This window comes from Odocoileus virginianus, chromosome 6 (genome assembly GCF_023699985.2).
Source record: "Odocoileus virginianus isolate 20LAN1187 ecotype Illinois chromosome 6, Ovbor_1.2, whole genome shotgun sequence".
In the NCBI taxonomy this organism is placed as follows: domain Eukaryota; kingdom Metazoa; phylum Chordata; class Mammalia; order Artiodactyla; family Cervidae; genus Odocoileus; species Odocoileus virginianus.
Window position 1 is genome coordinate 708,779 of NC_069679.1, and position 13,772 is coordinate 722,550.

Genomic DNA, 13,772 nt, shown 5'->3' on the forward strand with positions numbered 1-13,772 from the left:
CAATTCTTTATATGGCTGTGCCAGGTCTTAGTTGCAGCACTCAGGATCTCAATCTTCGTTGCGGCATGTGGAATCTTTAGCTGCTGCAAGCGGTGTGTAGGATCTAGTTCCCTGACCAGAGAGGGAACCCAGGCTCGCTGTGTTAGGAGCTCGGAGTCTTGGCCACTGGACCACCAGGGAAGTCCCTATGAACTCTTACTTTGAAAGCAACCTCTTTGGAAAACAGTCCCTTTAGTAATTCTGAAGATGTGTATACTCGATGTGTAACTGCACTCCTTTATATATGCTGGTTATCTTCCATTTGCCCTCCTGATTTATTCCATGCCCTTCATTCTGTGTTATGTCCAATGAGGCATCGTGGCAGTAAGAAGCCACTGCAGAAGGTTTCAAGGATGAAAGATGAAGTTGGGTGTTCATTCTCTCATGTACTTTTCTGAAGCTGGTTAAGTCTCTTGAACAAAGGTCACAACTTCTTCGTATGTCATTCTCTGCTCGCTCACTCTCCAGGCTCTGACAATGCTTTCTTTACCCTCAGCCTTTCACCCTACAAGGTGGCAACAGAGTCTTGCCCTTGTTAGCCCTCAGATGCTGCCCTGTCTTTTGTGCTTAGCACACCTAGCACACCCTGCCCAGGTGGCGCTGGTGGTAAGGAACACGCCTGCCAATGCAGAGAAATAAGAGATGCAGTTGGATCCCTGGGTTGGGAAGACCCCCTGGAGGAGGGCATGGCAGCCCACTGCAGTACTCTCGCCTGGAGAATCCCATGGACAGAGGAGCCTGGGTGGCTCTAGTCCCTAGGGTCACAAAGAGTCAGACACGACTGAAGCGACTTAGCACAGCACACACAACCAGCCCACACTTTCATAAATGGTCCCTTTCTTAAAACTCATCTCAAAATACAAGGTTTTTTTTTTTTTTCTGCCAGGACCATAACTGATACAATGCCTTGGGATAACTATTGAACATGTTTTTAGGAAGCATTTGCAAGGTTGCATATAGCAGCACAGCAATAACCAAAAAATATGGAAATAAGCCAAACAGTCAACATTGGTAGGAAGACTAAATCCTATCATTGTATTTTCATGTATATTCAAACAGTATAATTCTACACATTAGTGAAAATGAAGGAATAGGTAATCAGAAGGTGGATGAATATCACAAACGTAATGTGGAGCAACAAGCAAATCATAGAAGGATGCCATCGGCAAGATTCCATGCATATAGTTCAAAACAGTGTATATCGGTTTAAGAATGTAGTCATATAAATGAAATTATACAGAGAAGTATGTACATTATTGCCTCCAAGATAGAATAATGACCTGCTGTGGGGAGAAAAGGGAATGTGACTGAGGAATGCACGTGGAGCTGCCAAAATGCTGTCAGTGTTCTATTGTCTTGGGTGGTGACTCTGTGGATGTTTACTTTTAAAATATCATTTACATTGTACATATATATTTTATACACTCTTGTTCATGAATGACCTATATCACAATTTTTTTAAAAATGTCAGAAACTTCTTTCTTTATTGAGGTGATATTTTCCTCCATCTCTGAGGTATTTACCTCAATAGAGAAAAACTACATTTCTCTCTGATAGGACTTTGCTGAACACAGCAAGAAAGAGCCATCCCTTGTCGACATTTTCAATTTTTCTCCTAACATTTCCCCAATGCTATAGCTATAGCAGCATTTGGTCTACTCTCCAGTATCAAACTGTCAAAGTTGACCAAGTATTTTATCATCTCCAAACAAGTCACCATCTTTCCATTCTATGATATGTGTCCATATTCCTCAAAGTCCCTCCCTTAAACATGAAGTCAGTTCTGTATATTGGGTTTTATTTCAGCACCCTACTTTTTAGCATCACTTCAGAATTTCATTTCAGCTGTGAGTTACAGAAACCCAATCTGTCTCTTTAAAAAAATCAGTTCTAGTTTTCCCATGAAACATGAATTTCATTGGTTAGCGTTAGCTCAGTGGTTCAAAGATGGGTTCACAGTCTAATTTTCTTGGCCTCACATGACCAGCTTCTTGTTACAAGACGGATGGGCTTTTCCACGTCCAGCCTTACACTTGAGTTCCAGGTAGGAAGACAAGGAAGTGACAGGGATAAAAGGGCCATGAGTCTGTCCCACCTTAAGGAGCTTTCCTGGAAGCCCTACGTAATAATTTCCACTTCCATCTCATTGGCCAAACTGTCACGTGGCTTCCTCATATTAAAGGGAACCTGGAACTGTAATTTTTAGCAAGACACATTGCCACATCAAAACAAAAGCAGGTTCTGTTAGTAAATTGTGTCTCACCTATAAAAAACTATATAAATCATACCATTTAATGGTGAAATTTTAGAAGCACTCCTTAAAAATAACACAAAGGTATCCTCTATTATTTTGCTGGAGTTAATTCAATAAATAAGATGAATTAAAAATCGGAATAAAAACTTTATTGTCAGATGTGTTTGTATTTTTAAAAATCTACATTTAATAAAGGAGTTCAAGGTTATGGCTACAAGATCAATGTACAAAATCAGGTGCATTCCTGTACAACAATAATAGAAAATTAGGAAATGTAATAAACATAATCTCTTTCATGATAAAATCTATAAGGGACCTTTAGGGTCTGGGGAGGTAGGGAGGTGGTGCCATCTATCAGAATTTGTTGAGTACTTTAGAACTACCAGATATTACTGAAAGACAAACAGTATGTCTGAGTAAATTAGTCAGGAAGAACAGCTATTTTAAAGATAACTATTCTCCCCTAATTCTGTAAGTTGAATAAAACTCAAGACAAAACTGCTCATGGTTTTTCTCAGAAGTTGTTAAGTAGATCCTAAATTTTATATGGAAGAGCAAAGACCCAAGAATAACAAGGTAGAAGGACAGGCCCTAGTACGTATCAACATTTATTAAAAAGCTGTAGTAATTAATACCAAATACTAATAGCATAGTATTACTACTAATGAATTGGAAAGACTGATGCTGAAGCTGAAGCTCCAATATTTTGGCCAATTGACACGAAGGGCTGACTCAATGGAAATGACCCTGATGGGAAAGATTGAGGGCAGGAGGAGAAGTGGGTGGCAGAGGATGAGATCGTTAGATAGCATCACTGACTCCATGGACATGAGCTTGAGAAAACTCCAGGGGACAGTGAAGGACAGGGAAGCCTGATGTGCTATAGTCCATGGAGTCGCAAAGAGTTGGACACAACTTAGTGACTTAACAACAGCAACAATAGAGTAGTATTGGCATGGATATATACATTTTAGACAACTCGGTACCAAAAGTATCTGCTATTTAATAAATGGTGCCCGAGGCGCTGCTGTCCATGAGGTTGCAAAGAGTCAGACACAACTTAGCGACTGAACAAACAAATTGTGCCTAAACTCTGACTTTCCAACTGGTTTCTCAGCTTTTCCCGCTCTAAACCACTTTGTGCATTTATTGCACATTAGCCACAAATGATGTTTTCATAATGTCACCATTATGTCAGAAACAAAAGATGTCAAAAGCTCTCAACTCTGTCCAGGATCAATGGGAGCTGAGAAGGGTAGGATTTTCAGCATATGATGATTTCTGTGGTGCAAATGGGCTTCCCTAGTGGCTCAGTGGTAAAGAAAACACCTGCAATGCAGGAGACACTGGTTCGATCCCTGGGTCAGGAAGATCCCCCGGGGAGGAGAGCATGGCAACCCACTCCAGTATTCTTGCCTGGAGAATCTCATGGACAGAGGAGCCTGGCAGGCTACAGTCCACAGGTGGCAGAGAGTCGGACACGACTGAAGTGACTAAGCACGCATGCATGCGCAAATACCACGGCAGATTTCAAGCTACTGGCACGATGTCAACCGGCTCACAAAACTCCTAAAAACTTAACAACTGGCTCTTGGTTGCCAGTACAAATGAGCTCCTACAAATCACTGTCTTTGGTGCACACTAAACTCAGGTTTGACTTTCAAGGACACTGAAGTCACACAGCATAGCTTATTGTTCCCTCAATAAACCAAGCTGCTTCTCCCTTCTGGTGTCGTGGTCAGTTGCTCCCTCTGTCCAGAATGCGCTTCCTGAATGCGCCTTTGCCCTCTGCATACACAATAAACATACATGACCATTCATCAAAAGACAATTCGCCCAAGGGTCACCATTCAGCCCAGGGACCCCTTTCAGGAAATGGTCCCTGCGCTCTAGGAAAACTGATCAGTCACTCCTTTGTGCCGCTGTTTCTGAAGCGTTCTTTGCTGTGACTTTGCTGTGGTCTCTCTCGACTGGGTTGTAGGCTGCTAGAGATGCTTGACTGTCTTTTCCCGATCTCTGAACTCTAAGCACAAAGTCTGGCACTTTGCAGACGTTAACTATTATCTGCTGACCTATAAATGAATAAATAATATTTGTCCAAAGACTGATCTCTGTTACTCTCTTACCATGTTTTCTTTGGAAAGACAGGGTGATGGCTGACTTAACATGGCTGCACTCAAGCTGGGCCATAGGGATGGGCATTCCAGGAACAGGGAACTCTACTTCTTTCCCTTTATTGGGTAGTGGCTTATTTTAGAGATGATTTATTACTCTGTTCTTTTGAGGTAGCTTGGAAATGTTTTGAAAAAGGCTCAAAATATGACCAGTAACCTAGGGTTTTAAAAAATGCTTTTTAAGGAACTATCTCATTGTGAAAAGCATACCTGGTGCTGATTTTTTTCCCCCATTTTGAAAAGCAATTATATGTTAGAGCATCCCTGGTGCTGGTAGGATGTCAGTGAACTTCACAGAGAGGTGGCATTTATACCCCCTGGGGCAAAAACTGTTTTTTTGTTGGATTATTAAGGGATAATCACCTTTGCTTTGTCATACACAGTTGAACTACCAGTTGTTCAAGAAAAACTCAAATGATATTATAGGGAGTATTGAAAACATGATCTCATTTATTAAGTAAATCATAATATTGGACTGTTCCCCCTACAAGTGTGAGGTAATTTATTTTCTAAAATTGTTGCTATCTACAGAAGGCTCAGGGAGACAAAAGATAATTCAGAGGCAAATAGTTTTCACCCTTTCCATCTAATCGCAGTCTCTTAAGTTTGTTATTATTTCAAACTCATATATACCTACATACACATATGCATAAATGTACATACACCACATAAATATATGTGTATATACCTACTTTATTTGGGGGGGGCTCCAAAAATCACTGCAGATGGTGACTGCAGCCATGAAATTAAAAGGTGCTTACTCCTTGGAAGAAAAGTTATGACCAACCTAGAAAACATATTAAAAAGCAGAGACATTACTTGGCCAACAAAGGTCCGTCTAGTTAAAGCTATGGTTTTCCCAGTAGTCATGTATGGATGTAAGAGTTGGACTATAAAGAAAGGTGAGTGCCAAAGAATTGATGCTTCTGAACTGTGGTGTTGGAGAAGGCTCTTGAGAGTCCCTTGGACTGCAGGGACTCCAGTCCATCCTAAAGGAAATCAATCCTGAATATTCATTGGAAGGACTGATGCTGAAGCTGAAACTCCAATACTTTGGCCACCTGATGTGAAGAACTGACTCCTTGGAAAAGACCCTGATGCTGGGAAAGATTGAAGGCAGGAGGATAAGGGGACAACAGAGGATGATACGGTTGGATGGCATCACCGACTCAATGGACATGAGTTTGAGTAAACTCCGGGAGTTGGTGATGGACAGGGAAGCCTGGCATACTGCAGTCCATGGGGTCGCAAAGAGTCAGTGACAACTGAGCAAGTGAACTGAACTGATACCTACTGACACACACACACACACACACACACACGATCTCTGCCAAACCTATATCTGTTACTAATTCTATCAACCCTTATAACACCACTTCTTTTTATTCCTTTTGTCTAGTCTTCAGCTGTTGCCTAATCTTTGGCCTTCCAATTTACTTCTCAGCTTTCACCAGTTTCTTTCCTTTCACTAAACCATAGACAATGCTTTCCTAACATCACTCATCTGTGTGTGTGTGTGTGTGTGTGTGTTTGTGTGTGTACCAAAGAGGTGGGTCACTTCTGGGGTCAAATCTAGTTCTGTTTTGAGGCTTTTTTTCCACTCTCAGAATATGCTAAACTTCTAATTTAACTCCTAATTCAAGCACACTGTGTTTATGTACAGTAGGGATTCAGTGGAGATATCCTGGCTGTTCACTAGTCTATATTTCTTTCTTATTATTTGAATTTTAGCTAGGCATATGATTGCCCAGCACAGATTACTATATTTTATTAATTCTTTATTTTATAAACCACTACAGTCCATGGGGTCACGAGGAGTTGGACACGACTGAGCCCCTAACACATTCACTTTCAAGAAAGAAAGAATACCCAAGATGGGGAGGCCAGTAGGTTACCATTGCGTTAAAATGGGATACCAAGGTTTTCCATTTTCAAAGAGGGAACTGAGTCGTACTTTATTCAAAAGAAAATTCTGGAAGCCCATTTAGAATTGATTCAGTAGTGAAGATCCAATGGTGTTGGTTTTATAAAGCTAACCTCACAACTCCGAATTGTATTCTATTCAGTTCAGTTCAATCGCTCAGTCTTGTCCGACTCTTTGCGACCCCGTGGACTGCAGCACGCCAGGCTTCCCTGTCCATCACCAACTCCCGGAGCTTGCTCAAACTCATGTCCATTGACTCGGTTATGCCATCCAACCATCTCATCGTCTGTCCTCCTCCCACCTTCAGTCTTTCCCAACATCAGGGTTTTTTCCAATGAGTTAGTTCTTCGCATCAGGTGGCCAAAGAATTGGAGTTTCATCTTCAGCATCAGTGCTTCCAATGAATATTCAGGACTGATTTCCTTTAGGGTGGACTGGTTGATCTCCTCGCAGTCCAAGGGACTCTCAAGAGTCTTCTCCAAATTGTACTCAGAACCACCTAAACATGGCCCGGACTTTCCTCTTAATTTCTCACCGCAGGTGCTTCCAGCGCAGTGCGCGCCACACCTGAAGGCGGCCCGGCCCGGGCAGGACTGCAGCCCCGGGCGAGGCGCCCGCGGCGGAGAACGGCCTCTGCGGTGCGCGGCGCCCGCGCGGGACGGGCCTCGGGGACCTGGAGCCCGGTTTGCCCGCCCCAGGGCGCAGGGCGGCGGCGAGGGGGCTGTGGGAGGACTTGAGAGGCGCGGCGGCCGGCCCGAGATGGGCCTGTCCCGGGGCCCCCAGCATGAACGGCCGCAGGAGGAGGCGGCGGCGGCCGGACACGAGTTCCGTAAGTCCGGGTACAGGCCTGGAAACTCCCTCCGGGGCGGCGCGGGGCGGGCCGGGGGAACTGGCTGAGCAGCTGCGGGTGCCCCAGGGACCGGAGCCCATCCTCACCCCTCCGCCCTCGGTGGGCTGGGTTTCAGCTTTGGGATCCACACCCTCCCAAGGGTTGGCTCACGTTTCTCAGAACGTTTTATTTCAGGTTAACCCTGCATTGTAGGCAGAAGGAAAGTGTTCCTCTTTCAAATTAAGGAAGAGGATTTTCCAAGAAATGATTCAGCCCTTTTACAAATAAGGAAAGAGTTTTATGTGCTGTTATCTCCTACAGCCTGAGCCCTCACTAATTTATTGTGTGACCTCAAATAAGGCACGTAATTTTTCTGTACTTCAGTTTTAAAAGCATGGAGGGGTTCCTCTGTGCCTTGGGAATAAATTTCCAGCATAAACTGAGGGATGCTGTTTAAGAGTCTTCAAAGTTAAGCATGACATCAAGTCTCTTAACAGGCACACCATCCATGTCAGCTCGCTGGGATGGCCTCATTTCCCAAAGACCAGCCTTGGGTACAGAGCATCAGTTTCTTATAGTAGTGTTGAGTTAGTTCATTCATCCATCCATACATCCAGCTAGCCAGCCGTTCTTTCTAGAAATATTTTCAAGAAATTACTATGTAAATACACATTCTAGATGTAGAGATGCAGACAGAGCATATTCTGGCCCAAGCTCAATTTCTGGTTGTGGGGGGTTGATAGATGATGAAATAAATAAGCAAATAAATGAATGAGATATTTTAAGGTAGTGGTAAATGCTTTGGAGACTATGGAATAGAGTGATGTGATTGTGACAGGGGAACAGGAGATGTGGTGATCAGGGCAGACAGGACATTTGAGCCAAATTTCTGAATGATAGGAAGGAATCAACCATAGGACCTTCCTCAGCAATCAATGCAAAGAAATAGAGGAAAACAATAGAATGGGAAAGTCTAGAGATCTCTTTAAGAACATTAGAGATACCAAAGGAACATTTCATGCAAAGATGGGTACAATAAAGGACAGAAATTGTATGGATGCAAAAGATACTAAGAAGAGGTGGCAAAAATACACAGAAGAACTATACAAAAAAGATCTTCATGATACAGATAATCATGATGGTGTGATCACCAACCTAGAGTCAGACATCCTGGAATACAAAGTCAAGTGGGCCTTAGGAAGCATCACTACGAACAAAGCTAGTGGAGGTCATGGAATTCCAGCTGAGCTATTTCAAATCCTAAAAGATGATGCTGTGAAACTGCTGCACCCAGTATGCCAGCAAATTTGGAAAACTCACCAGTGGCCACAAGACAGGAAAAGGTCAGTTTTCATTCCAATCCCAAAGTAAGGCAATTCCAAAGAATGTTCAGACTACCACACAGTTGCACTCATCTCACATGCTCGGAAAGTAGTGGTCAAAATTCTCCAAGCCAGGCTTCAACAGTATGTTAACTGTGAACTTCCAGATGTTCAAGCTGGATTTAGAAAAGGCAGAGGAACCAGAGATCAAATTGCCAATATCCATCGGATCATTGAAAAAGCAAGAGAATTCCAGAAAAACATCTATTTCTGCTTTATTGACTACGCCAAAGCCTTTGATTGTGTGGACTGCAACAAAAAGAAAATTCTTAAAGAGATGGGAATACCAGACCACTTGACCTGCCTCTTGAGAAACCTATATGCAGGTCAGGAAGCAACAGTTAGAACTGGACATGAAACAGACTGGTTCCAAATAGGGAAAGGAGTATGTCAAGGCTGTATATTGTCACCCTGCTTATTTAACTTCTATGCAGAGTATATCACGTGAAATGCTGGGTTGGATGAAGGACAATCTGGAATCAAGATTGCCAGGAGCAATATCAATAACCTCAAATATGCAGATGACACCACCCTTATGGCAGAAAGTGAAGAAGAACTGAAGAGCCTCTTGATGAAAGTGAAAGAGGAGAGTGAAAAAGCTGGACTTCCCTGTTGAGCCAGTGGTTTAGAATCCTCCTGACAATGTGGGAGACTCTTGGTTCCATCTGTGGTGGGGGAACTAAGATCCAGCATTTTGGCGTTCTGCATGTACTACTGAGATTTTGTGCCCTGCAAGGGAAGATCCTGTGTGCAGCAACTAAGACCATGTGCCGTTAAATAAATATTTTAAGAAAAAGAAAGTGGAGTAAGACCAGACTATTTGAATATTAGGGAGTGAAGGGGAGAGCAAATGATATTGGAGTGGTACACAGAAACAGTTCAGGCAAGGCCTTGATGCCCTGAGAGAGGAACATAAATCTGGTATTGTTGGTATTTTTACCAACAATAAATAAAAACTGGAAATAGAACTGCCATATGACCCAACAACCCCACTCCTGAGCAAACATACCGAGGAAACCAGAACTGAAAGAGACATGTGCACCCCAATGTTCATCGCAGTACTGTTTATAAGCCAGAACATGGAAGCAACCTAGATGCCCATCAGCAGATGAATGGATAAAGGAAGCTGTGGTATATATACACTATGGAATATTACTCAGCCATTAAAAAGAATTCATTTGAATCAGTTCTAATGAGATGAATGAAACTGGAGCCCATTATACAGAGTGAAGTAAGCCAGAAAGATAAAGACTAATACAGTATACTAATGCATATATATGGAATTTAGAAAGATGGTAATGATAACCCTATATGCAAGACAGAAAAAGACACAGATTTATAGAACAGACTTTTGGACTCTGTGGGAGAAGACGAGGGTGGGATGATCTGAGAGAATAGCATTGAAACATGTATATTATCAAGGGTGAAACAGATCACCAGTCCAGGTTGGATGCATGAGACAAGTGCTCGGGCCTGGTGCACTGGGATGACCCAGAGGGATGGAATGGGGATGGAGGTGGGAGGGGGTATCACGATGGGGAACACATGTAAATCCATGGCTGATTCATGTCAATGTATGGCAAAAACCACTACAATATCGTAAAGTAATTAGCCTCCAACTAATAAAAATAAATGAAAAAAAAAAGAAAACATTGCTATGAAAAAATAAATAAATAAAATAAAATTTTAGCCATTCCAGCAGCTTCGTATTGGTATCTCCTTGTGGTTTTAAGTTGTATTGCCCTCATAGGTAATGATGCTGAACATCTTCTCATGTGCTTATTGCCATCTGTATATCCTCTTTGGTTCCTCTTTGTTCCATTGAAGGCTTTTCCCTATTTTTAAATTGGATTTTGTTTTCTTACTGTTGAGTCATTTGTCAGATGTGTGATTTGCAAATATGTTCCCCCAATCTATAGGTTGTCTTTTTTATTCTCTTAACAGTATTTTTCACAGAGCAAAGCTTGACATTTTTCTAAGTTCCAATTTACTATTGTTTTAGTTTACAGTCATGCAGTTGGAGTCATGTGCAAAACAACTCTTTGCATAACCCCAGTTTAGGAAGCTTTTCTGCTGTGTTTTCTTCTAAAAATTTCGTAATTAAAAAAAACAACAACTTATTTCTTTGGCTTCCCCAGCTCTTAGTTGTAGCAAGCAGGATCTTCGATCTTTACTGTAGCATGTGGGATCTAGTTCCCTGACCAGGGAGGGGCCCCTGGGAACAGGAAGTCTTAACCACTGGACTGCCAGGGAAATCCCTTTTCAGCCCCTTTATATTCCAAAATAACAAAAAACAAACAAACAAACAAACAACTCAGTAAATCCTGGAAGCTTCTCTAAGCTATTTAATAAAACCTGCCATCTAAATATGTATTATGTATGTGACCTGTAATGTTTGTGAAAGTGAAGTCGCTCAGTCGTGTCCGACTCTTTGCGACCCCATGGACACCAGGCTTCTACATTCATGGAATTTTCTAGGCAAGAATACTGGAGTGGGTTGCCTTTTCCTTCTCCAGGGAATCTTTCTGACCCAGGGATTGAACCCAGGTCTCCCGCATTATAGACAGACGCTTTACCGTCTGAACCACCAGGGAACTTTTTGTTTGTAGTGTGTAGTAATATTAATGTTTCTAGTAAAAGTGAAAAATCTTCTTTTATCTCCTTTCATGTAAATGAAAATAAAACATGTTCGTCCCTTTTAACCTTCATTCATGATGATATGATGTGCTGCCTTTCGTGGTTTTGTTTCTGCAGGCCTGGCATCCCACAGGGTTCTGCAGACAACAATTTTATCTCTGTAAGCTTGTACAGAGTATTTGGGCTCCTCCCTACCTAATCTTGTAGAAACATTTTATAAACAACGCCCCTTGAGAAGTCAGTGGCCACCCTCCAGCATCCTAGAGCTATATACTGCACTGCTGACTTCAGTGTGGTCTTTGAGAATAATGTTTTGTTTGGGATAGGAAGATGTTTAAGGCTGAGAAAACACTTGCAGTGTGAGGTGAACGTGGAATCTTGATAATACAGCTTTATAAAATATTGAAGCAAAGTTCCCACATCCAAAATAGCAGACTGTGAAAGGCTCAAGGCAGTTGTTTCTGGTTTTTAGTCCCAAGGTTTGCCACGTGACGTTTGCTTTCTCTTCAACCCTCTAAGATTCCCACAGTCATGTTTGCTTTCTTGCTTTCAGAGCTGCCAAATGAGAGGAGCTTCCAGAATGCTGCTAAAAGCAATAATTTGTATCTTACGGAGAAGCTGTTTGAAAAGAAGGTTAATATTAATGCTGTGAACAATGTGAGTGGAAATCACAGATGTGACAAGTGACAGCAGTGTGGGTTTACACAGTACAATTGAAATAAAAATAAAATTGATTCTGCTAAATGAGATGAGGGGGAGCTCTTTTGTTGGCAATTCCAGAATGTTTAAGCTAATAGTGGAATCAAGCTGTAGAGGAGGCTCTGGGTGTTTTAATTGCTCTAATCTGAGGGGACCTGCCCAGGGTCTTTATGTGCAGCTGTGCTAAGCCTATGGGTGGGCAGTGTAACCAGGTGTCAAGGTTATGGGCCTGGACTTGGTCCTGGATCATAGCCTGTGGATCACTTTGGCCTCACACATTCTGGAAAGGCAGAATATCTTTTGCTACACAGTTCATCACTGTTTTATCATCAGTGATGCGCTTTGTGGTTGGAGCCTTCCAAATTTAAAATGCAAAGGCAAGCACAGCTTTGCTTTTTACTGCTTGCGGAATATAGTACCTCTGCCTGTTGGCCAGAGGGGCCTCTCCTGAGACCCGGGGCTCACTTGTTCTTCAGTGCCTGGGTTTAGGGGGGAAGTCCCACTGCCAGAAAAACGGACTGCCTACTGCTTGGCCTTGTGGAGATTTCCTGACAGCCCCACAGGCACGGTTCATCAGTGAACAGACTGGGGCTGTGTCTGTTTAGGACAATGTGGAGTGCTTCAAGGTGGGGATGGCAGAGGTGGCTTTGATGCTAAATGAAGCGGAAACTTTAAGAGACCTGCTTATACAGACTCCTTCCAAGGAACGTGGAGGGCTCTAGCAGTGTGGTCCATTGTTATATGGTTTTGTAAAATCTGAAAAAGGAAGAAATTTAAACTGCCATCAGTTAAGCTTTCTGACTCTGGCTTTAAAGAGGGCTCCTGAAAAGTGTAAACTTCACCTTCTACAAAACCTGGATCTGTTCCAGGCAGTGAGTCATAGAAACTGAGGTGTGCAGTGGAAGGATGTTAGCAGTTGTGCCTGTGTGTATGTGAGGGGATTTGTCTGTATGTGTATATTGTGTGCATGTCTGATATGTTATGTGTGGATATCCTATTCATTATACTTAGACATCCTAGAAAGAGTAGAAAAATGGCAAATTTTTGCAGAACAATTTTAGGAACAAAAAAGAGGAAAGGAAACAAGAAAGGAAGGGAGCGGAAGAAATAAGCAAGGATCTTTGGAGGTAATATGTAGATTAAATGTTGAATAAGTAAAGCAATAATCATTTTTCTAAACAGCAGGAAATAGATCCTCCAAGGTACCTTTCAATAACTATTTGAAAATTTTTCCATATAACTTTCTAATATTTTAAACCATACTTTTATATAAAAGTACTTGATACACTAAAACTAACAGCCAATGTAGCAAGTTATTATAAACTCCTGATGAATTATATTATAGTTTCTAATGACATCTTTTTTAGTCCTGTTTACAGCAAATTGCTGACATGGTCGCTTGTAGAGTTCTTTAAAATCGGTGATGACAAAGATGAAAAAAAAAAGGAAGTGGTTTTATTGACTTATCTTGGATGCTATTTTGGTTTGCATCCTTATTCACAAATAAAGGGGAGTTTACAAGCCCAAATTGGGCATACTAGAATATAGCTCTAGACTGCAAACAATAGCAAGGGTAACTCATGTTTTGTCAAACTTAGTTTATCACTGATTTAGCTACTAAGGAAATCAGGTGTTTAAACAGTTCTCATATTTTTGCAATAATTTATTAATGAGAAGCAAGGGATAGTAAATTCTTTGGAAGCAAAATCAATGTCCAGAATGTGGGAAATATGACATGCGTTTTACTTACAAGCAAAGCATCCTTTGTCTGAAGCACCTCAGAGTGTCTCCAGACAGCCTGGGAGCCCCAAGCCGGCTTTTCTTTGAAGCAAAA

At 41.9% G+C, this 13,772-nt stretch overlaps 1 protein-coding gene across 1 annotated transcript in view; it reads left to right on the forward strand.

Moving 5' to 3' along the window:
- The first annotated feature begins 4,459 nt into the window (after positions 1-4,459).
- ANKDD1B (ankyrin repeat and death domain containing 1B) overlaps positions 4,460-13,772 on the forward strand; it is a 60,103-nt gene continuing 50,790 nt past the window's right edge. Inside the window, 4 exon segments of the mRNA XM_070468487.1 lie at positions 4,460-4,533; positions 6,965-7,140; positions 7,143-7,220; positions 11,793-11,896. Coding sequence (XP_070324588.1) covers positions 4,460-4,533; positions 6,965-7,140; positions 7,143-7,220; positions 11,793-11,896 — 432 coding nt within the window.